This window comes from Balaenoptera borealis (assembly GCF_965194805.1).
Source record: "Balaenoptera borealis genome assembly, chromosome: 2".
Lineage (NCBI taxonomy): Eukaryota > Metazoa > Chordata > Mammalia > Artiodactyla > Balaenopteridae > Balaenoptera > Balaenoptera borealis.
Window position 1 is genome coordinate 59,650,151 of NC_138867.1, and position 25,944 is coordinate 59,676,094.

At 39.2% G+C, this 25,944-nt stretch overlaps 1 protein-coding gene and 1 long non-coding RNA gene across 15 annotated transcripts in view; one reads left to right on the forward strand and one right to left on the reverse strand.

Annotated features, from left to right (window-relative positions):
• The window catches only part of LOC309622636, a 205,353-nt gene extending 179,415 nt beyond the window's left edge, over positions 1 to 25,938 (reverse strand). Inside the window, exon 1 of the long non-coding RNA XR_014241051.1 lies at positions 24,879 to 25,938. This is a non-coding gene — a long non-coding RNA (uncharacterized lncRNA). The remainder of the gene's footprint in view (positions 1 to 24,878) is intronic.
• Positions 1 to 25,944, forward strand: part of ARHGEF28 (Rho guanine nucleotide exchange factor 28) — a 313,009-nt gene that overhangs the window by 240,480 nt on the left and 46,585 nt on the right. For all 14 annotated transcript variants that reach the window (XM_082374857.1, XM_082374858.1, XM_082374854.1 and 11 more), the window contains 6 exons: positions 5,299 to 5,421; positions 6,624 to 6,741; positions 9,670 to 9,924; positions 11,481 to 11,557; positions 23,431 to 23,609; positions 24,640 to 24,731. In XM_082374857.1, coding sequence (XP_082230983.1) covers positions 5,299 to 5,421; positions 6,624 to 6,741; positions 9,670 to 9,924; positions 11,481 to 11,557; positions 23,431 to 23,609; positions 24,640 to 24,731 — 844 coding nt within the window. The remainder of the gene's footprint in view (positions 1 to 5,298; positions 5,422 to 6,623; positions 6,742 to 9,669; positions 9,925 to 11,480; positions 11,558 to 23,430; positions 23,610 to 24,639; positions 24,732 to 25,944) is intronic.

Sequence of the window (25,944 nt, forward strand, 5' to 3'; positions counted from 1 at the left end):
GCCATCTGGTCCTGGGCTTTTGTTTGTTGGAAGATTTTTATTCACAATTTCAATTTCAGTGCTTGTGATTGGTCTGTTTATAGCTTCTATTTCTTCCTGGTTCAGTCTCGGAAGGTTGTGCTTTTGTAAGAATTTGTCCATTTCTTCCAAGTTGTCCATTTTATTGGCATTTAGTTGCTTGTAGTAATCTCTCATGATCTTTTGTATTTCTGCAGTGTCTGTTGTTACTTCTCCCTTTTCATTTCTAATTCTGTTGATTTAAGTCTTTTCCCTTTTTTTCTTGATGAGTCTGGCTAATGGTTTATCAATTTTGTTTATCCTCTCAAAGAACCAGCTTTTAGTTTTATTGATCTTTGCTATTGTTTCCTTCATTTCTTTTTCATTTATTTCTGATCTGATTTTTATGATTTCTTTCCTTCTGCCAATTTTGGTTTTTTTTTTGTTCTTTCTCTAATTGCTTTAGGTGTAAGGTTAGGTTGTTTATTTGAGATGTTTCTTGTTTCTTGAGGTAGGATTGTATTGCTATAAACTTCCCTCTTAGAACTGCTTTTGCTGCATCCTATAGGTTTTGGGTTGTCGTGTTTTCATTGTCATTTGTTTCTAGGTATTTTTTGATTTCCTCTTTGATTTCTTCAGTGATCTCTTGGTTATTTAGTAGTGTATTGTTTAGCCTCCATGTATTTGTATTTTTTACAGTTTTTTACCTGTAATTGATATCTAGTCTCATAGCGTTGTGGTTGGAAAAGATACTTGATATGATTTCAATTTTCTTAAATTTACCAAGGCTTGATTTGTGACCCAAGATATGATCTATCTTGGAGAATGTTCCATGAGCACTTGAGAAGAAAGTGTATTCTGTTGTTTTTGGATGGAATGTCCTTAAATATCAATTATGTCCATCTTGTTTAATGTGTCATTTAAAGCTTGTGTTTCCTTATTTATTTTCATTTTGGATGATCTGTCCATTGGTGCAAATGGGGTGTTAAAGTCCCCTACTATTATTGTGTTACTGTCAATTTCCCCTTTTATGGCTGTTAGTATTTGCCTTATGTATTGAGGTGCTCCTATGGTGGGTGCATAAATATTTACAATTGTTTTATCTTCTTCTTGGATTGATCCCTTGATCATTATGTAGTGTACTTTTTTGTCTCTTGTAATAGTCTTTATTTTAAAGTCTATTTTGTCTGATATGAGAATTGCTACTCCAGCCTTTTTTTGATTTCCATTCGCATGGAATATCTTTTTCCATCCCCTCACTTTCAGTCTGTATGTGTCCCTAGGTCTGAAGTGGGTCTCTTGTAGACAGCATATATACGGGCCTTGTTTTTGTATCCATTCAGCCAGTCTGTGTCTTTTGGTTGGAGCATTTAATCCATTTACATTTAAGGTAGTTATCAAAATGTATGTTCCTATTACCATTTTCTTAATTATTTGGAGTCTGCTATTGTAGGTCTTTTCCTTCCCTGTGTTTCCTGCCTAGAGAAATTCCTTTAGCATTTGTTGTAAAGCTGGTTTGGTGGTGCTGAATTCTCTTAGCTTTTGCTTGTCTGTAAAGGTTTTAATTTCTCCGTCAAATCTGAATGAGATCCTTGCTGGGTAATCTTGGTTGTAGGTTTTTCCCTTTAATCACTTTTAATATGTCCTACCACTCCCTTCTGGCTTGCAGAGTTTCTGCTGAAAGATCAGCTGTTAACCTTATGGGGATTCCCTTGTACGTTATTTGTTGCTTTTCCCTTGCTGCTTTTAATATTTTTTCTTTGTATTTAATTTTTGATAGTTTGATTAATATGTCTCTCGGCGTGTTTCTCCTTGGATTTATCCTGTATGGGACTCTCTGCGCTTCCTGGACTTGATTGACTATTTCCTTTCCCATGTTAGGGAAGTTTTCAACTATAATCTCTTCAAATATTTTCTCAGTCCCTTTCTTTTTCTCGTCTTCTTCTGGGACCCCTATAATTCGAATGTTGGTGCCTTTGATGTTGTCCCAGAGGTCTCTGAGACTGTCCTTAATTCTTTTCATTCTTTTTTCTTTATTCTGCTCTGCGGTACTTATTTCCACTATTTTATCTTGCAGGTCACTTATCCGTTCTTCTGCCTCAGTTATTCTGCTATTGATTCCTTCAAGAGAATTTTTAATTTCATTTATTTTGTTGTTCATCATTGTTTGTTTGCTCTTTAGTTCTTCTAGGTCCTTGTTAATCGTTTCTTGTATTTTCTCCATTCTATTTCCAAGATTTTGGATCATCTTTACTATCATTACTCTGAATTCTTTTTCAGGTAGACTGCCTATTTCCTCTTCATTTGTTTGGTCTGGTGAGGTTTTACTTTGCTCCTTCATCTGCTACGTATTTCTCTGTCTTCTTATTTTGCTTAACTTTCTTTTTGGGGGTCTCATTTTTGCAGGCTGCAGTTTCGTAGTTCCCATTGCTTTTGGTTTCTGCCCCCAGTGGCTAAGGTTGGTTCAGTGGGTTGTGTAGGCTTCCTGGTGGAGGGGACTGGTGCCTGTGTTCTGGTGGGTGAGACTGGATCTTGTCTTTCTGGTGGACAGGACCGTATCTGGTGTTGTGTTTTGGGGTGTCTGTGAACTTATTATGATTTTAGGCAACCTCTCTGCTAATGGGTGGGGTTGTGTTCCTGTCTTGCTAGTTGTTTGGCATGGGGTGTCCAGCACTGTAGCTTGCTGGTCATTGAGTGGAGCTGGGTCTTAGCATTGAGACAGAGATCTCTGGGAGAGCTCTCGCCGATTGATATTACGTGGGGCCGGGAGGTCTCTGGTGGTCCAGTGTCCTGAACTCAGCTCTCCCACCTCAGAGGTCAGGCCTGACATCCAGCCGGAGCACCAAGACCCTGTCAGCCACACGGTTCAGAAGAAAAGGGAGGAAAAAACGAAATAAAGAAAAAAAAAGTTATTAAAATAAAAAATTAGAAAAATATTATTAAAATAAAAAAATTTTTAAAATAATTTAAAAAAAAGAGAGCAACCAAACCAATAAACAAATCCACCAGTGATAACAAGCACTAAAAACTATACTAAGATAAACATAAAAATCAGAATCTAGTCAGTCCCATACAGCAAACCCCATGTCTACAGTTGCTCCCAAAGTCCACCGCCTCAATTTTGGGATGATTTGTTGTCTATTCAGGTATTCCACAGATGAGGGTACATCAAGTTGAGTGTGGAGATTTAATCCACTGCTCCTGAGGCTGCTGGGAGAAATTTCCCTTTCTCTTCTTTGTTTGCACATCTCCTGGGGTTCAGCTTTGGATTTGGCCCCGCCTCTGCATGTAGATCGCCTGAGGGCATCTGTTCTTCGCTCAGACAGGCTGGGATTAAAGGAGCAGCTGCTTTGGGGGCTCTAGCTCATTCAGGCCTTGGGGAGGGAGGGGTACGGAATGCCGGGCGAGCCTGCGGCGGCAGAGGTCAACATGTTGTTGCAACAACCTGAGGCGCGCCATGTGTTCTCCCGGGGAAGTTGTCCCTGGATCATGGGACCCTGGCAGTGGCGGGCTGCACAGGCTCCTAGAAGGGGAGGTGTGGATAATGACCTGTGCTTGCACACAGGCTTCTTGGTGGCTGCAGCAGCAGCCTTAGCGTTTCATGCCCGTCTCTGGTGTCCATGCTGATAGCCGCAGCTTGCGCCCATCCCTGAAGCTCATTTAAGCGGTGCTCTGAATCCCCTCTCCTCACACACCTTGAAACAATGGTCTCTTGCCTCTTACGCAGGCCAAACTTTTTCCCGGACTCCCTCATATTTTAAGGATCATGCTTTTGATGTCAAGTCTAAGACCTCGTTGTCTAGCCTGAGATCCCAAAGATTTTCTCCTATTTTTTTTTTCTAAAAGCTTTATAGTTTTATGTTTTATATTTAGGTCTGTGATCCATTTGGAGTTACTTTTTGTATAAAATATGAGACTTTGATCAAGGTTATTATTATTTTTTTTTGACCTGTGGATGTTCAGCTGCTCCAGTATCATTTGTTGAAAGGGCTATCCTTCCTCCAATAAATTGCTTTTGCCTTCTGTCAAAATCTTTTGGGCATTTTGGGTTCCTGTTTTGTTCCATTGATCTATGTGTATCCTTCCATAGTCATAATTGCAGTAGTTATAGAATAAATCTTGAAATTGACTAGACTGAGTTCTTTTACTTTATTCTTCTTTTCCAAAATTGTTTTTATCTATTCTAGTTCCTTTACCTTTTGATATAAATTCTAGAATAATCTTGTCTATATGTACAAACACTTGCTGGGATTTGATAAGAATTGCATTAAACTTGTACATTAATTTGGGGAGAATTGACATCTTTACTATGTTGAGTCTTCCAATCTATGAACATGGTATATTTATTTAAATCTTACTTGATTTCTTTCATTAACATTGTGTAGTTTTCAGCACACAAGGTCTGTGTATGTTTTGTTAAATTTATACCTATATATTATTGTTGGTGGCTTAAGGATCATATCGTAAGAGGTATTGGCCTCAAGCATAGATAAAACTGTGAGCAAAGTTGAAAAGACCAGAGATAGGGATGTACATTTTAAGTACTTTCTAAGGAGGTGTAGATGTGTTCTGGTTTCTCTTACAATGATCTTCAACACCCACATGTATACATAGGGTCATCAGAGTCTGAAACATTGGCATTCAAATTATTCAGCTGATTCTCTCCATACCACCTTATGATTCTAAGTTGTTCCCATGTAGATTTTTCTACAGAGATTTTTCTGCAGGTCAAGGTTATTGAAATATCCAGCCCACATCTCTACTTGTGTCCATCAGTTAATAAATTGGCCTTTTGGTTACTCATCTTTCTCTGTCATCTTGGCTAATGATAACCTGCCTATTGATCCATTTGTGATGACAAAAATTAAATTCCCAATGAGGACTGAGTTCATGGACATGATCAGTTACCCAATGTAAATGTCAACCTTCCTGAGGATCCCCAAATGTGCCCCATACCCTTCAATCTATAAAAGTATTAAAACTATAAATTGAAATTATAAAGTTGTATAAACACACAAAAATAGAAGATATCAAATGTTTTTCATTGGGCTATTGATAAGTGAGTTAGTTCAATATAATATAATCACATTAGGTTGATGTCTTCCTCTTACCTCTTGACTACTTCCTCTTACTTTAATTTAAAAAGTACCTGGAGAAGAGAAGTGATTGCAGTCAGAAATTCCTGGATGTTTATTCTTTATTTGCAAAGAATGTACTGAAATATGTGAAAATTGCATGTTCTGTTTAGTGTTTAGAACTGACTAAATTTATAAACCATCACTGAAATGTTTTTCTTCTCAGTTTTCAGAAGAAAATGCAAATAAAATGAAGAAAATATATGGGGAATTCTGTAGCCATCACAAGGAGGCTGTTAGCCTCTTTAAAGAACTCCAGCAGAATAAAAAGTTTCAGAATTTTATTAAGGCAAGTATTTTAAAACTCTGTTACAAAATGGTAAGCCAGCATGAAGTTCATGCTTGTTTTTTAGATGATCTAACCAAGTTTCACATCTAGGTACTGTTTTTCAGGGAAGAAGGAAGTGATAGGTTTGTGGCAAAGATAGAAAGCCTCTTTTTCTGTGTTAGTAAAATATTTCTCCCGAATCATTTACTTTTGTATTTATATTTGCGAAGCCATGTTCTCCATACTTCTGAGCACCTTTGTAATATCCTGTGAAGCTTTTCATGCCCTGACAAGTTATAAATCAGAAGAACCACAGTAAAAATAAAAAACCCACCCCACCCCCACTGGATTAATTTGAAGCAGGTCTGTGATGCACATCATTTCATATATAACTTGTATCGCTGAACAGTATATCTTTAAAAACTTACAGTGGCATTATTACACTTAAATACACAATAATTCTTTAATATCTTCAAACAGCTGACCAGTAATCAAATTTCCCTCATTAGCTCATAAAATTGGATCAGGATCTGACCAAAGTTTATATATTATCCATGGGGGGTTATGTCTTTTAAATCGCCTTTACATTGAATGCTTCCCATCCCATTTTTTTGGTGTCCTACTTACTTATTGAAGAAATTTGTCCTTTAGAGTTTCATAGATTCTAATTTTTTATCTACCATTTTAAGAATGCTACTGGATTCCCCTCCTTTTTTTTTTAAAACATACATGTGTATTGAGAACTTGAAAATAAGGCTTTGAGATATTTAGAAAAAAGTTGCCCGGATTAGAGGAAACTTAAATGCTATGATGAATAATAACAAATGTAGAGGAAACCCTGTTAGAAAAACGAACAGTTAATTGCAAACTCGTGTTCAAAGTGTAACTTTGATTTCTGAGTATTTTTCAAAACTTCTGCTATTCATGAATCTTAGCACTTATAAGTCTTAAAACCTGCTCATTTTTGGAATTAACTCTAAGTACATCAGTGTAACTTGAAACTTCTTAATCTTGGAGAGTTGGGTTATTGAAATTAATTTCAAAGTATACAATTTAATGACAATATATCAAGTTTTAATTAATGATGCAACCTGTTATGTCTGAATAGAATTATACTGTTGCAGATTCTTTGTATTATTAAATTCCTACCTAAAAAGAAAATACAGGTAGTGCTTGTGTATATTAAAATTAAAAAATATATACATATATATATATATTTTAAGCTCCGAAATAGTAATCTTTTGGCTCGACGCCGAGGAATTCCAGAATGCATTCTGCTGGTCACTCAGCGCATCACAAAATACCCTGTCTTGGTGGAAAGGATATTGCAGTACACAAAGGGTGAGTGATGACTTCTGGGATAAACATTTGCCTCTTTCATTAGTTTTAAACATAGCTGAGGTGTTGTAAACAGCTATAAATGCTTGTGGGTGCCTGATTCATAAAGATTTTTCATTATGGAAAAACTGTGAAGCCTTAGGATTTGGATCCATTTTGAAAATTTATCTTTCTTAATGTGACTTGGCCAATAGTCTGAATTCCTCCAAGCAGCCCAAAGCAAGTAGACTTCCTCATACTTTGACCCTACCCTTCCCATCTATATTTCCCCCATATCCAGACCTTAATACCTCTTCTTCTTCATCTTCCTATTACCTTCCCAGCAGTGATTTATTAGATTGAGAATGATTTATGAAGGAGCTATTTTTGACCCTGTCAATTCATCAAGTTCAAGGACTAACATCTGGATGTCCTTTAAGAACCTGTTAATGCACATGGCTGGCCTGTAAGCTCCTTGAGGGGTCTAGATTCAATACCTAGTGCAGAATAGGTTATCAATAAATAAATATAACAGTGCAATGAATGGACAGATAAAAGTGCCGTTCCTCAAGCTAGGTTATTGATCGTGAGTAAATTATTAGGGTGGTAGTGTCTTCTGTTAACAAGGGCTTTGGTTTGGCCTTGCGTAAACTTGCATGGCCGTTGCAGATACTTGGCTCTGCCTCTCATTAGTTGGGCAAGGTAATGAAATGAGCCTCAGTTCTCTCCACTACCAAATGAGAATACTAATCTTTATCTTATGGAATTGTTGTGAGGATTAAGTGAGATTGTCTCAGAAAGTGCCCAATACACAGCCTGGTATAAACAAGGTGCTTGATAAGTGGGAGCTGTTTTTATTATCTTTATTATGACCAACTGACTTGGAGATCGTGAAAGTGGTAATGAGATCTTAAATTCCCACTCTAAAAAGTCAACTTTTAACATCCTTTTTTTGGAAGGGGTCTCGGTGAATAGAAATGCATGATTTGGTCTTTCCATTTTTTTTTTAGTCACATTAGGACCTAAGTTCAGGCAGGAATGGTAGCATCCATTCCGTGTGTCCCATTTGTATTGCTTCCTATAATTTAACATAAAAGAAAATAGAAGCACAGTAGAAAGAGAAAAGCCTCATAATTTTGTTCTCAGTTAAAGAATGAAAACAAAATTAAGACTTTTAGTTTATATTATGGTTATATTCTCTTTCTTAAGTTTAACACAATACTCAAAGACTAACATCTGTCGGGCTGTGTTAGGCCAGCTAGGGCTCCTCCAAGAATCATCCCATGCCAGATTCCAGGTAGGATGCATGACAGTGATTGCCTACTATGTGTCGGAAATGAGAAGTGTGACTTACGGCTCTGCAGGCGTAGACGTCATAGTGGCTGAACGGACACTGCTTCCTTAGTTAGGTCAGACTTCTCCAACCTCTCCATTTTCTGGGAACATTGGTTCATGTGACTCTTTATGGCAGTGCTTTTGGAATTTCATTAGGAGTACCCCTCACCTGGGGATCTCATTTACATGCAGACTCCGATTCAATAGATCTGGGGTAGAACCCAAGGTAAGCATTCCTAACAAGACCCCCGGGTGGGGCCAATGCTGCTGCACTTTGAGTTGCAAGCGGTTAAAAGACAGTAATTTATTCCTGAAGGTCAGAAGACTCGGAGCCTTTTCTTGGCCTTACTTTAAGTCACTTTGTAATTCAACTTTGATTTCCTCTACTCAACTTTCCTATATTTAAAATATGCTCTTTATAAAGAAGACTCCTTTTTTTTTTTTCTCATGGTGGGGAGTGCTGCTTAGGTGGGTGGCAGGTATAGTAAAGTAGTGAAGTAAATGAAGTATATTCTTTTCATGGACAATGAGAAAATCTTCCTTGTTAATGACTGGTGTCACAATCTATTCCTTGGTTTTCTCACAAAGCCCTCATGTACCTATTTGAGGCATTTAGAGCCTGGAAAGTTTAGACCCTTTGGAGGACTTGTTCTTATTCCATTTCACTGCTATTTCTGTGTGTTTATTTCTGCTGCTCTAGGCTCTTAGAGTATCTTTTATTTTCTCTGTTGTTTTTCTTTCTCCTCTCCTTCTAGCATTTTCTGACCTCCTGAAACTTTCCCTTTCCGTTCCATTCACCTCAATAAACATCAATTAGCTTTTTTTAAATCAGATATAGAAAATAGCTAAATTTGGTTTCATCTGGAGCTCCAGGAGGCTGTTGCAGAAACTTCTCCAGAAGTTTTTCTTAAGATAATCTAGAGATAAGAGATTTGGCCAGTATTTCAGAGTAACAGCTGGATTCGATGATCGTCTACTCTGTTGGCATGAGCATGGCTGAGTTACCTACTCTGCACAGTGCCTTGGTCCCATTTTTTTTAGGTTGAAAAAATGTTTTAATATATATTATTAATATATTTATCTTTATGCTAATGCAGTTGTAAGTTATAATTTTAAATGTTATTTTTTTAGAGAGAGAGGGATCTAGGAAAGCAAATGAGTCCGAGGTCTATTCAAGTCACCCTGCAGCTCCCTTCTGGGAAAGGACTCCAGCTTGGGCTTGTAGCTCAGTTAAGTTCTAAGAAGCTAGGTGTGGGGTTTGCTTAATTACCTGTGTCTGGGAAGGTGGAAGGAAGGCCTAACTTGGGATATGACACATTCACTGCTCTAGGAAGGAAGGTCAGACCAGTCTCTAGAATTCAGACATCATACTGTCACAGTGTTTCTGCTGAAGCATCTGATAAGTAAATCTTCTTAATGACACATTTTAACCATCCTCTTGGGGAGGAGTGGTGCGGAGTGATGGTAGAATATTTGAAGTTAATCCAATATTTTTGCTCTGGGATTTTTGCTTTTTGGATGATGTATTTAACTTTATTTAAAACTAAAGAAAAAGTCTCTTCCTTATTAGCACTCTGGCTTATTTCATGGTGTCTGTTCTTTCTTTTTCCTATGCAGAGAGCACTGAAGAACAGAAAGACTTATGCAAAGCTCTTTGCTTAATTAAAGACATGATTGCAGCTGTGGATTTAAAAGTCAGCGAATATGAGAAAAAACAAAAATGGCTTGAGATCCTAAATAAGATTGAAAACAAAACATATACCAAGCTTAAAAATGGCCACGTGTTTAGGAAACAGGCACTGATGAGTAAAGAAAGGACCCTGTTATACGATGGCCTTGTTTACTGGAAAACCGCTACGGGTCGTTTCAAAGGTACCGTGGCTCTAACAGACCAATTTCTCCCTGTTGTTCACGCACATTATTCATTTAACAGAGGACAGATTTTCCAAAGAAAAATGGTTCAGCGATGCAGGCCCACACACAAACCCTAGGTCAGTGGAAAGATCCCTGTAGGATCAAGATGAAAACTTCCATAGGCAGAGGTGGCCCACGCTACAAACCTTAGGGGGAAGTTTGCTGCCGCAAGCAAAAGGCTTCCTATGTATTGCATGGGTTTTCAAGTTTGCAATGTTTGAATCAAAGGACCTGAGAATTCTGCTAATTGTTGGCATGGAAATATTATTCTGGAAAATGTGCCTACACACTCAGAATCTGTTGTGTGCCAAGCCAGCCAGGGGCTCAGACCATTGAGGGGAAAAATGAACTCTAAACATCATCTTTGGGACTGAATGATAATAATGCATAAATATACATAGTAACGCATAAATATACACGTTGACATTGGTGTGCTGTTTGCTATCAGGCATTAACCTGCCTGTTAATCTGGTTAGAGTCTAAAATAGTTTATTCTGATCCTTAAGAAATGATTCTGTAGCTAGCACCTTGTCCGAGGCTTTGTCAACACTGGCCACTGGATTTAAAACCCTAGAATGGCCTCTGGAGTTTAAAAATTTTACTGATGCTCAAGTCTCCTCCTAGAGGTTCTGATTTTATTGGTCTGGGGGTGAAGCCCAGGCATAGGGATGCTCAAAGCACCCAGGTGAGTCTGCAGTCAGGGTTAAGCACCACTGGACCAACCTTCTTGTTTCTGATATGTCTTAGTATCTTCCTTAGGTAAGCAATGAGAGGAAGAGGTGGTTAAATTCCATGTACTCCAAGGTTGTTACCCACTGAAGGATTATCAAGTTTTGGTAGTGCTTGCAACAAATGACCAAAGAACTTATTGATCTGCAACTTGCAATGTTGCAACTAAACATGAACCATACTTAGAATATTAACCGCAGTCTGTAGATCCTGTTGCTCCAAGTCATTTGCTCTTTATCTGTTTTGTGGAATGAACAGCTGGGTAACTTTGTGTTAGAATGTTAGTGGTATAGTGAAGGTGGGTTCTTGTGAACAGTATGTAAGGGAGGTGTAGGACCTCAGACTTCCCTCAGATCCAGATGGAACAAAATAGCAGATTAGTATATATAGTAATTCAAGGCAGAAGCTGCCCATGAACATTTTTAATTAAGCACTTTTTTGCCGTAAAGGTAAGGGCTTGCTCCATTCTATTAGAACCTTGTTTTTTATTGAATATTTTTCTTCCATTTGGAAGGCTACAATATTAAATTTTGCTGGAGATTTAGCTGTACCAACAGTGACACACACAAGCTTGCACTGAAACACAGCTTACCTACTAAGTTATCTATAAAATATATCTTTAGCTATCATAATACAGGCATTTTAATAAAGGTTTTATAATTAGACTAAAAGTATTTATTTTTAGTATGTTTATTTAAATTATTTAAACATGAAATTAGAATTTTAATAAAGGCATTTGAATTGTGGTTTGCTTTATTAATACTAGTAATATTTTTCCTTTGAAGATATCCTAGCTCTGCTTCTAACTGATGTGCTGCTCTTTTTACAAGAAAAAGACCAGAAGTACATCTTTGCAGCTGTTGTAAGTATATGGCCGTGTGATGAATATTTTAATTGGTTTAATCCCACATCTCCTTGAAAAATGCCTGAAATTCCTAGTGAAATTAAATGGTCATTGGCAAGATCATGCCTGTGGTATATTCCCATTATTAACGATTACAGTGTTCAGTAGCAAGGATCCAGTTGGGTTTACCAAGCATGATATGCATTGATTTATCACAACCAGGACTGGTAGTCAGCTGATGCAGCAATTTAACCAGTTGTGAAAATATTGAAGTACTTTGATACTGGTTGGTGAATAGGCACTGCCCTAAACCCCACAAGGGGACCGTCTGCTGTCTGGCTATCTTGGTCTTTCCTCCAGAAACCCCCTCCCCCGCCCCAGTCCTGACCTCCCAGCACCTCAAATGTTAATGCTGGGAATAACAAGTCACTTCTGGCACCTCACTCTCTCTATCCCCATTGGACAGTGCCTGCTGTACCAGTTGCCAACTCCATTCATAACTGTTACGATGCTCCTTCTGCCAGACACGAGAACACCATCCTGGTATCTAAAGTGTAAAGACGATTCTTTCTTTCTTTTTTTTTTTTTTTAAATTTATTTATTTATTTATTTATTTATTTATTTATTTATTTATTTATTTATGGCTGTGTTGGGTCTTTGTTTCTGTGCGAGGGCTTTCTCTAGTTGTGGCAAGTGGGGGCCACTCTTCATCGAGGTGCGTGGGCCTCTCACTATCGCGGCCTCTCTTGTTGCGGAGCACAGGCTCCAGACGCGCAGGCTCAGTAGTTGTGGCTCACGGGCCCAGTTGCTCCGCGGCATGTGGGATCTTCCCAGACCAGGGCTCGAACCCGTGTCCCCTGCATTGGCAGGCGGATTCTTAACCACTGTGCCACCAGGGAAGCCCACGATTCTTTCTTAATTCTCCCATAATGGCTACTAATACTAAGGTTGTTCATGTAACACTTATCTTTGTAGTGTGTTATTGTAATCTCATTGCCAGCACAGAGACTCAGACTAGCAGTAAAACCAGTACTTTATAGCATTTCTTACACAGCATCTTGTCCACAGTGACTCGCTTAAAGATGGAAGGTGTCATGAGTCAACCCCTTGTCAGCATCATGGAGCATCAGGCCCTGTTATAGGAAAGAATCTAAGATGCAGTACCAATGTGGGCGGTATAATGGTGCTTCTCTACAATGTTAGTGTTTATCATCCATTGACTGATAGGATATTTGGGCACCATTAGCAGATATCCTCTATTCCAACTGGTTTTGGCAAATTCAAAGCTTAGGGAAGTTTATGTTATGCCGTTCAGAGGAAACAAAGAAGCATGCCTGCTCAGTGATGGATTCCGGGGAGGAAAAGGCTGGAGCAGTGTCTCGGCTGCCTCTCCATCTTGTCAGGTTGGCCCAGGGCTTCTTCGCCCTGTTCAGCACATTGCCTCTCATCGACACAGTGATGCCAAGTTGTATAAAGGTCAGAGATTATTTCACAGAGCTACACCAGAGGATAACAAGAGGCCTTAAACTAGTTCCATGGCCCTGATCCATTTGAACTGTATATATTGCAACTTTCATGACAACCTACTGATGTGTCCAACAACCTGTTTCTTCTGTTATCTTGGATGCTCTGAAGGAACACAGAGAAAATAAGCAGGAAGGAGGGAGCATTTTGTTTGCCCGGTTGGATGGTGAGGGCCATGCTGGAAGAGAAAACAAATTCACACCACATTTTTATAGAAACAAAGGTTTCTTCAAAAACTAAGACCGGAAAGAAAAGCAAATCCTGCTTCTTGGGTGGTATAAGGCCGGGTGACCTGCTGATGGATCAAAAATTCGACACAGCAAAAAGACAGCTATCTTGTTTTCTAGGACAATGTGCAGATGGATTCAGATCAAGTTGTGATGTTCAGCTTAAAATATGACCTGAAATATGAATCTGTTCCTCTTACCTGATCTCTTTTTTTTGGGGGGGGGCCTTATATACCGTTTTTTTTTTTGAATTTTTGAATTTTGTTTATTTTTTTATACAGCAGGTTCTTATTAGTCATCCATTTTATACATATTAGTGTATATATGTCAATCCCAATCTCCCAATTCATCACACCGCCCACCCCCCCAGTGCCACGTTCCCCCCCCTTGGTGTCTATACATTTGTTCTCTACATCTGTGTCTCTATTTCTGTCCTGCAAACCGGTTCATCTGTACCATTTTTCTAGGTTCCACATATATGCATTAATATACAATATTTGTTTTTCTCTTTCTGACTTACTTCACTCTGTATGACAGTCTCTAGATCCATCCACATCTCTACAAATGACCCAATTTCGTTCCTTTTTATGGCTGAGTAATATTCCATTGTATGTATGTACCACATCTTCTTTATTCATTCATCTGTTGATGGGCATTTAGGTTGCTTCCATGACCTGGCTATTGTAAGTAGTGCTGCAATGAACATTGGGGTGCATGTGTCTTTTTGAATTATGGTTTTCTCAGGGTATATGCCCAGTAGTGGGATTGCTGGGTCATAGGGTAGTTCTATTTTTAGTCTTTTAAGGAACCTCCATACTGTTCTCCACAGTGGCTGTATCAATTTACATTCCCACCAACAGTGCAAGAGGGTTCCCTTTTCTCCACACCCTCTCCAGCATTTGTTGTTTGTAGATTTTCTGATGATGCCCATTCTAACTGGTGTGAGGTGATACCTCATTGTAGTTTTGATTTGCATTTCTCTAATAATTCGTGATGTTGAGCAGATTTTCATGTGCTTCTTGGCCATCTGTATGTCTTCTTTGGAGAAATGTCTGTTTAGGTCTTCTGCCCATTTTTTGATTGGATTGTTTGTTTTTTTAATATTGAGCTGCATGAGCTGTTTGTATATTTTGGAGATTAATCCTTTGTCCGTTGATTCATTTGCAAATATTTTCTCCCATTCTGAGGGTTGTCTTTTCATCTTGTTTGTAGTTTCCTTTGCTTCGCAAAAGCTTTTACGTTTCATTAGGTCCCATTTGTTTATTTTTGTTTTTATTTCCATTACTCTAGGGGGTGGATCAAAAAAGATCTTCCTGTGATTTATGTCAAAGAGTGTTCCTCCTATGTTTTCCTCTAAGAGTTTTATAGTATCCGGTCTTACATTTAGGTCTGTAATCCATTTTGAGTTTATTTTTGTGTATGGTGTTAGGGAGTGTTTTAATTTCATTCTTTTACATGTAGCTGTCCAGTTTTCCCAGCACCACTTATTGAAGAGACTGTCTTTTCTCCATTGTATATCCTTGCCTCCTTTGTCATAGATTAGTTGACCATAGGTGCATGGGTTTATCTCTGGGCTTTCTAGCCTGTTCCATTAATGTATATTTCTGTTTTTGTGGCAGTACCATGTTGTCTTCATTACTGTAGCTTTGTAGCATAGTCTGAAGTCAAGGAGTCTGATTCCTCCAGCTCCATTTTTTTGCCTCAAGACTGCTTTGGCTATTCGGGGTCTTTTGTGTCTCCATACAAATTTTAAGATGATTTGTTCTAGCTCCGTAAAAAATGCCATTGGTAATTTGATAGGGATTGCATTGAATCTGTAGATTGCTTTGGGTAGTGTACTCATTTTCACAATGTTGATTCTTCCAATCCAAGAACATGGTATATCTCTCCACCTGTTGGTATCATCTTTAATTTCTTTCATCAGTGTCTTATAGTTTTCTGCATACAGGTCTATTGTCTCCCTAGGTAGGTTTATTCCTAGGTATTTTATTCTTTTTGTTGCAATGGTAAATGGGAGTGTTTCCATAATTTCTCTTTCAGATTTTTCATCATTAGTGTATAGGAATGCAAGAGATTTCTGTGCATTAATGTTGTATCCTGCAACTTTACCATATTCATTAATTAGCTCTAGCAGTTTTCTGGTGGCAGTTTTAGGATTCTCTATGTATAGTATCATGTCATCTGCAAACAGTGACAGCTTTACTTCTTCTTTTTCAATTTGTATTCCTTTTATTTCTTTTTCTTCTCTGATTGCCGTGGCTAGGACTTCCAGAACTATGTTGAATAATAGTGGTGAGAGTGGACATCCTTGTCTCGTTCCTGATCTTAGAGGAAATGCTTTCAGTTTTTCACCATTGAGAATGATGTTTGCTGTGGGTTTGTCATATATGGCCTTTATTATGTTGAGGTAGGTTCCCTCTATGCCCACTTTCTGGAGAGTTTTTATCATAAATCGGTGTTGAATTTTGTCGAAAGCTTTTTCTGCATCTATTGAGATGATCATATGGTTTTTATTCTTCAGTTTGTTAATATGGTGTATCACATTGATTGATTTGCGTATATTGAAGAATCCTTGCATCCCTGGGATAAATCCCACTTGATCGTGGTGTATGATCCTTTTAATGTGTTGTTGGATTCTGTTTGCTAGTATTTTGTTGAGGATTTTTGCATCTATATTCATCAGTGATATTGGTCTGTAATTTTCTTTTTTTGTAGTGTCTTTGTCTGGTTTTGGTATCAGGGTGATGGTGGCCTCATAGAATGAGTTTGGGAGTGTTCCTTCCTCTGCAATTTTTTGGAAGAGTTTGAGAAGGATAGGTGTTAGCTCTTCTCTAAATGTTTGATAGAATTCACCTGTGAAGCCATCTGGTCCTGGACTTTTGTTTGTTGGAAGATTTTTAATCACAGTTTCAATTTCATTACTTGTGATTGGTCTGTTCATATTTTCTGTTTCTTCCTGGTTCAGTCTTGGAAGGTTATACCTTTCTAAAAATTTGTCCATTTCTTCCAGGTTGTCCATTTTATTGGCATGAAGTTGCTTGTAGTAGTCTCTTAGGATGCTTTGTATTTCTGCAGTGTCTGTTGTAACTTCTCCTTTTTCATTTCTGATTTTATTGATTTGAGTCCTCTCCCTCTTTTTCTTGATGAGTCTGGCTAATGGCTTATCAATTTTGTTTATCTTCTCAAAGAACCAACTTTTAGTTGTATTGATCTTTGCTATTGTTTTCTTTGTTTCTATTTCATTTATTTCTGCTCTGATCTTTATGATTTCTTTCCTTCTGCTAACTTTGGGTTTTGTTTGTTCTTCTTTCTCTAGTTTCTTTAGGTGTAAGGTTAGATTGTTTATTTGAGATTTTTCTTGTTTCTTTAGGTAGGCTTGTATAGCTATAAACTTCCCTCTTAGAACTGCTTTTGCTGCATCCCATAGGTTTTGGGTCGTCGTGTTTTCATTGTCATTTGTCTCTAGGTATTTTTTGATTTCCTCTTTGATTTCTTCAGTGATCTCTTGGTTATTTAGTAACGTATTGTTTAGCCTCCATGTGTTTGTCTTTTTTACGTTTTTTTCCCTGTCATTCATTTCTAATCTCATAGCGTTGTGGTCAGAAAAGATGCTTGATATGATTTCAATTTTCTTAAATTTACTGAGGCTTGATTTGTGACCCAAGATGTGATCTATCCTGGAGAATGTTCCGTGCGCACTTGAGAAGAACGTGTAATCTGCTGTTTTTGGATGGAATGTCCTATATATATCAATTAAATCTATCTGGTCTATTGTGTCATTTAAAGCTTCTGTTTCCTTATTCATTTTCATTTTGGATGATCTGTCCATTGGTGTAAGTGAGGTGTTAAAGTCCCCCACTATGATTGTGTTACTGTCGATTTCCTCTTTTATAGCTGTTAGCAGTTGCCTTATGTATTGAGGTGCTCCTATGTTGGGTGCATATATATTTATAATTGTTATATCTTCTTCTTGGATTGATCCCTTGATCATTATGTATTGTCCTTCCTTGTCTCTTGTAACATTCTTTATTTTAAAGTCTATTTTATCTGATATGAGTATAGCTACTCCAGCTTTCTTTTGATTTCCATTTGCATGGAATGTCTTTTTCCATCCCCTCACTTTCAGTCTGTATGTGTCCCTAGGTCTAAAGTGGGTCTCTTGTAGACAGCATATATATGGGTCTTGTTTTTGTATCCATTCAGCCAGTCTATGTCTTTTGGTTGGGGCATTTAATCGATTCACGTTTAAGGTAATTATCGATATGTATGTTCCTATGACCATTTTCTTAATTGTTTTGGGTTTGTTTTTGTAGGTCCTTTACTTCTCTTGTGTTTCCCACTTAGAGAAGTTCCTTTAGCATTTGTTGTAGAGCTGGTTTGGTGGTGCTGAATTCTCTTAGCTTTTGCTTGTCTGTAAAGCTTTTGATTTCTCCATCAAATCTGAATGAGATCCTTGCCGGGTAGAGTAATCTTGGTTGTAGGTTCTTCCCTTTCATCACTTTAAGTATATCATGCCACTCCCTTCTGGCTTGCAGAGTTTCTGCTGAGAAATCAGCTGTTAACCTTATGGGAGTTCCCTTGTATGTTATTTGTCATTTTTCCCTTGCTGCTTTCAATAATTTTTCTTTGTGTTTAATTTTTGCCACTTTGATTACTATGTGTCTCGGCGTGTTTCTCCTTGGGTTTATCCTGTATGGGACTCTCTGTGCTTCCTGGACTTGGGTGGCTATTTCCTTTCCCATGTTAGGGAAGTTTTCGACTATAATCTCTTCAAATATTTTCTCTGGTCCTTTCTCTCTCTCTTCACCTTCTGGGACCCCTATAATGCGAATATTGTTGCGTTTAATGTTGTCCCAGAGGTCTCTTAAGCTGTCTTCATTTCTTTTCATTCTTTTTTCTTTAGTCTGTTCCGCAGCAGTGAATTCCACCATTCTGTCTTCCAGGTCACTTATCCGTTCTTCTGCCTCAGTTATTCTGCTATTGATTCCTTCTAGTGTAGTTTTCATTTCAGTTATTGTATTGGTCATCTCTGTTTGTTTGTTCTTTAATTCTTCTAGGTCTTTGTTAATCATTTCTTGCATCTTCTCAATCTTTGCCTCCATTCTTATTCCGAGGTCCTGGATCATCTTCACTATCATTATTCTGAATTCTTTTTCTGGAAGGTTGCCTATCTCCACTTCATTTAGTTGTTTTTCTGGGTTTTTTTCTTGTTCCTTCATCTGGTACATAGCCCTCTGCCTTTTCATCTTGTCTATCTTTCTGTAACTGTGGTTTTTGGTCCACAGGCTGCAGGATTGTAGTTTTTCTTGCTTCTGCTCCTATTACCATTTTCTTAATTGTTATGGGTTTGTTTTTTTAGGTCCTTTTCTTCTCTTGTGTTTCCCACTTAGAGAAGTTCCTTCCGCATTTGTTGTAGAGCTGGTTTGGTGGTGCTGAATTCTCTTAGCTTTTGCTGTAAAGCTTTTGATTTCTCCATCGAATCTGAATGAGATCCTTGCTGGGTAGAGTAATCTTGGTTGTAGTTTCTTCCCTTTCATCACTTTAAATATATCATGCCACTCCCTTCTGGCTTGTAGAGTTTCTGCTGAGAAATCAGCTGTTAACCTTATGGGAGTTCCCTTCTATGTTATTTTTCATTTTTCCCTTGTTGCTTTCAATAATTTTTCTTTGTCTTTGTCAGTTTGATTACTATGTGTCTCAGCGTGTTTCTCCTTGGGTTTATCCTGTATGGGACTCTGTGCACTTCCTGGACTTGGGTGGCTATTTCCTTTCCCATGTTAGGGAAGTTTTTGACTATAACCTCTTCAAATATTTTCTCGAGTCCTTTCTCTCTCTCTTCTCCTTCTGGGACCCCTTTAATGCAAATGTTGTTGCATTTAATGTTGTCCCAGAGGTCTCTTAGGCTGTCTTCGTTTCTTTTTATTCCTTTTTTCTTTATTCTGTTCTGCGGCAGTGAATTCTACCATTCTGTCTTCCAGGTCACTTATCCGTTCTTCTGCCTCAGTTATTCTGCTACTGATTCCTTCTAGTGTATTTTTCATTTCAGTTATTGTATTGTTCATCTCTGTTTGTTTGTTCTTTAATTCTTCAAGGTGTTTGTTCTTTAATTCTTCTAGGTCTTTGTTAAACATTTCTTGCATCTTCTCGATCTTTACCTCCATTCTTTTTCTGAGGTACTGTATCATCTTCGCTATCATTATTATGAGTTCTTTTTCTGGAAGGTTGCCTATCTCCACTTCATTTAGTTGTTTTTCTGGGGTTTTATCTTGTTCCTTCATCTGGTACATAGCCCTCTGCCTTTTCATCTTGTCTATCTTACTGTGAATGTGGCTTTTGTTCCACAGGCTGCAGGATTGTAGTTCTTCTTGCTTCTGCTGTCTGCCCTCCCCTCTTATCTAATCTCTTGAAGAGTTATCGGTGCCACACTTTGAGCACATTTGCCATTAAGTGGGACACTAGGAATGCAATCCACCAAATGTCAGAATGGAGGCAGCCACAACTTAGGTCCTCTTGGTATAATGTGTTTGGCTATGGACAGTAGTTAGATGGTGCTGATACTGTTTCCTGACGATGTTAGTCTGCCACATTGCTGCCTTCATAAAGGCCAGTCAAGCCCTTGTCAATGTCAGGGAGCAAAAGAGAAAGCATTATTCTGAGAGTCAATGCACACTACTGTTCAATCCTATGCTTTTTAGTTGCATCATGTACATTTAGTGGACACAAACCCAAGTATCATACTTTGTAGTTAACAGCATGAGAGAATTCATGCGTTAGCTAGGAGTATACAAATATCTGGATTTCCTAGTACTCGCCATAGTATTTTAGAAAGTTATCTTCATGCTGATGACCATAGGTGAGATGCTCTGCTCCTTGTGCTGTTTGAAGCTTTTCTTTAGTAAATTCTTAACTTGCTACATGTTGCAGAAGACATGACGAATTTGAAAATGGCCAAGAAGATGAGCAGCTGAAAGTAGCCAGAGCTTGGAATAGCTTCCTTACAAGAGAATTTTGTTGTTTTTTAAAGAGGACTCTGGAAATGGGAGTAGGACCAACTCTAAAAATGAGTAGGAAAAAGTACATGTGTTCACTAAATCCTGGAATACTAAGTCTAGGAGGACCTCTTGAATATCAAAGAAGGTAGTTTCAAAATGAATGAACAATAAAAAAAACACAAAGTGAATGTGTAGATGTGCAAGTGCAAGTTCAATATGAAGCGACCTTAAGATCTTGTTATCACAGTGGAATCCTGAATGGAATGATTCACTAATAAAATCATCCACTTTCTGGAATCACCAATGGATATGGTGTAACAATGAGGCTGAATGTAGCAGTTCCTTTTCCTCTTTCCCTTGGGCAGAGGTTGTCAACTCTAGTGTCTACAGGGATTGGGCAGGAAATGTAAATGAGTAAACTGGACCGGACTCTTGCTATCAAGGAGCTGATAGAGAGTGGTAGGGACCACAGTGAACTGGTGAATTCATGCCCTGTTTCAAAGAGGGCAGGGATGGCTCAGCTGTCTCCTGTGTTTTATTTATTTTTTTAATTAATTTATTTATTTTTATATTTATTTTTGGCTGTGTTGGGTCTTCGTTTCTGTGCAAGGGCTTTCTCTAGTTGCGGCAAGCGGGGGCCACTCTTCATCGCGGTGCACGGGCCTCTTCACTATCGTGGCCTCTCTTGTTGCGGAACACAGGCTCCAGATGCACAGGCTCAGTAGTTGTGGCGCACGGGCCTAGTTGCTCCGCGGCATGTGGGATCTTCCCAGACCAGGACTTGAACCCGTGTCCCCTGCATTAGCAGGCAGATTCTCAACCACTGCACCACCAGGGACGCCCCCACCTGTGTTTTAAAATGAAGCTATGGGCCCAGGATTGCCAATCTTCTGCTTTCTCCCAAAACCCAGAAATCTAGAGTTTTAAAAATAGTGAAATGCTCAGTTTTTAAAGGCTGGCAATTATTTTTAAAAATCTTTTGTCAAAGTGCTGTGGCACAAAGAAAAGCTCTCTGCAGGCAGAGTTAGGCCTTTGCATCACTAGTTTTTAACATCTGTCTCCAAAGTAGACAGGTTACCTCGATTCCTAGAGATTTAATTTGAATTCTTGATCATCTCTAGTGTCCATGTGTGATTAGTACGAATAATCATGGTCGTGTCCCTGATGCCTCCTGGTCTGTGGTGGTTTAATTAATGCTATGTTCCGCCCACTGACCTATTTTTCATTTTTAAAATATCTGACACCACCACGTCCTCTCCTGCAACACTAAACAACTAGTTCAAATAGTTACATATACATATGTTTGTGTGTGTGTGTGTATTCAAACCTACTCTGCCTCTTTATGTACAGAGGCTACTGACTTTGTAAGCTGAGGAAGCTAAAAATGTGCTTTGCAAGAAGGAAAGCAGATAAGGTCTTAGATAGTAGATCCATATTCGAGTAAGGGATGTTAACAGTGCTCAGGGGCTCTCCCTAATTAGAATGGGCAGTGTTCCAAAAGCTCTGCCACAAAGTGGCTTTTACTTCCACGAGCAGAGGCAGGGAGCAGGACTGGGTAGACCAGTGGTCTGTCCCATCATGGCTTGCTTTTTTGTATTTGCTACTCTTAAGAATTGGATGAAGATAGAATGACGAGGTCCTCTGGTCATACCCTTGCACACAACTTCAGATGTGGTAAAGCTGGGTGATGCTGGGAAAGCCGACCTGTCAGCACCAAGGAGTCAGCAGAGAGGGATGGAGCAGTGTGTTCTGGATAAAGGCGTCGCTCAGTCCAAGAGTCCAAGAAGCAAAACCACACGCTGCAACCAACTCTGTAAACAGTGGTAGAAGCCACAAACCAAAGAAGATTCTTCATATTTAGCCCCCAAACTGTTCATCCTGCCGACATTCTTTTGGCCATCATTTTCAACCATAGCTACCTACCCAAATTAGTATTATCAGTGTCTTATTCATCTTTGAATCCCCAGTGCTTAGAATGGAGCATTGAAGGATCATAGTAAATGTTGATAGAAAAGGTGATTTAATCATGGCTTCAACGCCAAATTTTAGACTTTGTTACTATTTCTCTCTGATGGAATTATGCCAAATATAGTTCTACTGACATTTATTGAGTTGCCTACTTTATTCAAAACAATGGGTTAGGCATATGAAGATGGATTAGATCCATTCCTGCCCACCAAGGGCTCACCTGGTTGGTGGGAACAAGAGGCATTTGCAGGTTGCAGTGAGGCTATTGTGCTCAGTACTACAATAGCAGTAGACATTGGTTCTGGGGAATCTGAGGTCTTGCCTCCCCGTTTTTTCTTTTTTAATTTATTTATCTAATTTATTTATTTTTGTCTGGGTTGGGTCTTTGTTGCTGCACGCGGGCTTTCCCCAGTTGCGGCGAGTGGGGGCTGCTCTTCGTTGCGGTGCGCAGGCTTCTCATTGCGGTGGCTTCCCTTGTTGCAGAGCATGGGCTGTAGGCGCCCGGGCTTCAGGAGTTGTGGCTCGCGGGCTCTGGAGTGCAGGCTCAGTAGTTGTGGCGGACGGGCTTAGTTGCTCTGCAGCATGTGGGATCTTCCTGCACCAGGACTCAAAACCCGTGTCCGCTGCATTGGCAGGTGGATTCCTAACCACTGTGCCACCAGGGAAGCCCTTGCCTCCCCAGTCTTACCTTTCATATTTACAGTTTACTCTTTGGTACTTGGGGTTCTGTACCCATCAGCTTGTTAAAACAGTGTTGCTGTTACCTGCAAAATCCAGTGGACTCTGTAGGTCTTCCAACCCTCTTAATCTCTTTGTAATATTTGATACACTGTTTCCTATACCATGCCCTTCTAGAAAAATCTCTCCATCCCTGACTACAGCAGTTTTGATATTTTTTTCTTACTGCTCTGATTGTTCTGTCTTTTTAGAAGATATCCTTTTAAACCACCAGTTCTTAAGGGCAAACATTCTCTTGTATCCTCTTTTTCCATCCTCTCTTCAGCATATACCCTTTTCATTGGAAATCTCATGAACTTCCACAGCTCTTCTGTGGAAGAGAAAAGATTGAAGTGAAATAAGATTTGCCTAATACTGTTGCTTTCCTTAGCTACTGTGTTTTGTGAGACGCTTGCTTTAAATAGGACACTGTTTCATCTGCACCTCATCCTATTTTCTGTAGGATCAGAAGCCATCAGTTATTTCCCTTCAGAAGCTCATTGCTAGGGAAGTTGCAAATGAGGAGAGAGGAATGTTTCTGATCAGTGCTTCATCTGCTGGTCCTGAGATGTATGAAATTCATACCAACTCCAAGGAGGAACGGAATACCTGGATGAGGCGGATCCAACAGGCAGTAGAAAGGTAACATTTCCTTCTGTCCATTATTGAGGCAATGGACTTGTTCCATTGGGGAAAATATTCTAACTGTGTCTCCCCTGCATGAAAACTTAGCCTCAGCCAGAAGGGTCTGCTCCCCGCCCCCTCCTCCGGCCTGCAGTAGCCCCTCATCTGCACCTTTTTTCTCCATGCCTTCCTGCCTGTAACGCCCTGTCTCCCTCTGCCTGTGTGAATCCTGCCCATCTTGGTGCAGCTCACGGCTCACCTCCTTCGTGAAGACCTCTTCAGTTCCACTGGTCTCTTCCTTACCTGAAATTCCTTAACGCCTGCTCTCAAAGCATTTATTTGGTGCTTGTCATCTTCGGCCTTGCAGCTATTATCTTTTTTATGTATATATGTTTGGTTATTAGATTGGAAGCTCCTTGAGGGCAGGGACCATGTCTGTGTTTCTCTTTGTCCCTAATTCTGAAGAATCATTCAATAAACGTTTTTACATTGGTGGATCTAAGTGTGCTACATCAACTTACTCCTCATTACTTGTGCAAAGACAGTTTTTATAAACAAGGGTGTGAGGGTGATCATTCTTAATGGTAACTTGATTAGTTAGATCTTGAATGATGTTGTATAAAATTCCTCCTCCTCCACTGCGCCCCACCCAACCTGGCACCCTACCACCATCCCCTCCAGTCTCTCTACCCTCATTAAGAATGGAAGTGTCCAAATGCAGTAGAAAGCAACAATTATGATTTGAGTTGTACCTACTGGTGGCATTGGTATTGCGTGCATGTATGAGTGTATGTTTGTGGATGTGGGTGTTTGTTGGAATATTTGAGTCATCCTAAACTGCTGACTTTGAGAGCTATGTTATATTATGCAAGGTCCATTATATACTCAAGAAAACCAAGTCTCTTGGCCAGGGGGCATGATGAATTCTCTTTATGCTGAATTTTTCTTCTCCGAATAATTCTAATGCCAAGTTCCCATGTCTTTCTAATGGACCTAAAGATACTTGGATTTGGTTTCAGTTGTCTCTCTTGACTATTGTCTTTTAAAGTTGCCCAGAAGAAGAAGGGGGAAGGACAAGTGAGTCTGACGAAGAGAGGCGGAAAGCTGAAGCCAGAGTGGCCAAAATTCAGCAATGTCAAGGTATAGTGCAGGCGCCTCTCGTTCCCGGGTCGTGCGGTTCTCCTTGGAGGTTGGGCAAGCCCAGGTGTCATGAATGGGAACGTATGACTAAATGATTAGTTCTGTGCACTGGAGGCCCACCCCGACCACTCCCAAAAAAATACGTACATACATGCATATCTATCTATCTATCTATCTATCTATCTATCTATCTATCTATCTATCTACACACTGGCACTAAAGGTGCTCAAATAAAATGACTCCCTCCCTCCTTAGTGATTAAAACTATATTTAAAAAATTCTGCATGTAACATAACAGCAGTTGTGGATAGTATGGTGCAGATGGGCAGTGGAGCTGTTGTCTAGTGTTTTGATTTTAGATCTCACACTGTTAGGTCACGGTTGTATGACTTTGGACAAGGAACACAATAGCTCTTGTCCTCAGTTTCCAGATCTGTGAAGTAAGGAAATTAGATGAGCTCAGTGATTTTCGTCTCTGGCTGGGCCTTAGAATCACTTGGGGAGGTCTTTAAAAATTCTGATGCCTGGGCCTCACCCTCAATCAGTTCACCCAGAATCTGAAGGCAATGGGCTGTAGACATCAGTATTTTAAACTCTCCCTCGGTGATTCTGAGGCAGACTGAGAACCCCTGAATTCGCTTCTGGTTAAGGTCCCTTTAAGCTCTAAGAATTCTGTGACATGTTGAAATTAGAGGAAGATGATGCATGCGAAGATGGTTAAAGACATTGGATGTTGAGAAACGAAAATATAAACCGGTATGTTTGGTTTTGACCAGGACTGGCTGAAGGCCGAGCAGTTCCAGGCCTTGCATTGTTTTCCCTTGTGGGAAGCGCTCATCGTGGACAGTGCCATCTCAATTTTCATTCCTGACCTTCATGTTTTGTCTTAATAGAAAACAGCCTGAATAAACAAAGATCGGCTTTGCAAGGTTTTCTGGAATTAGGGGAATGGGAAAGGAAATGAACATTTATTGAGTACAGCAAATTTACAGAAAAGACAAAGGAAGCTCAGAGATGTTAATCATCTGCTGGAAGCTACAGTCACCAAGTAGAATAGTTAGGATTTCAACCTAGGTTTGTCCCACCCAATGAATAACTTGTACTTGAACTGTTCAATGTACTGCTTGCTAACTAGCAACATCTTTATCTTAGAGCTTGGATTTTCATTAGTTGTACTCATGTGATAACTTTCGATGGTAAAAACTATTTCTTA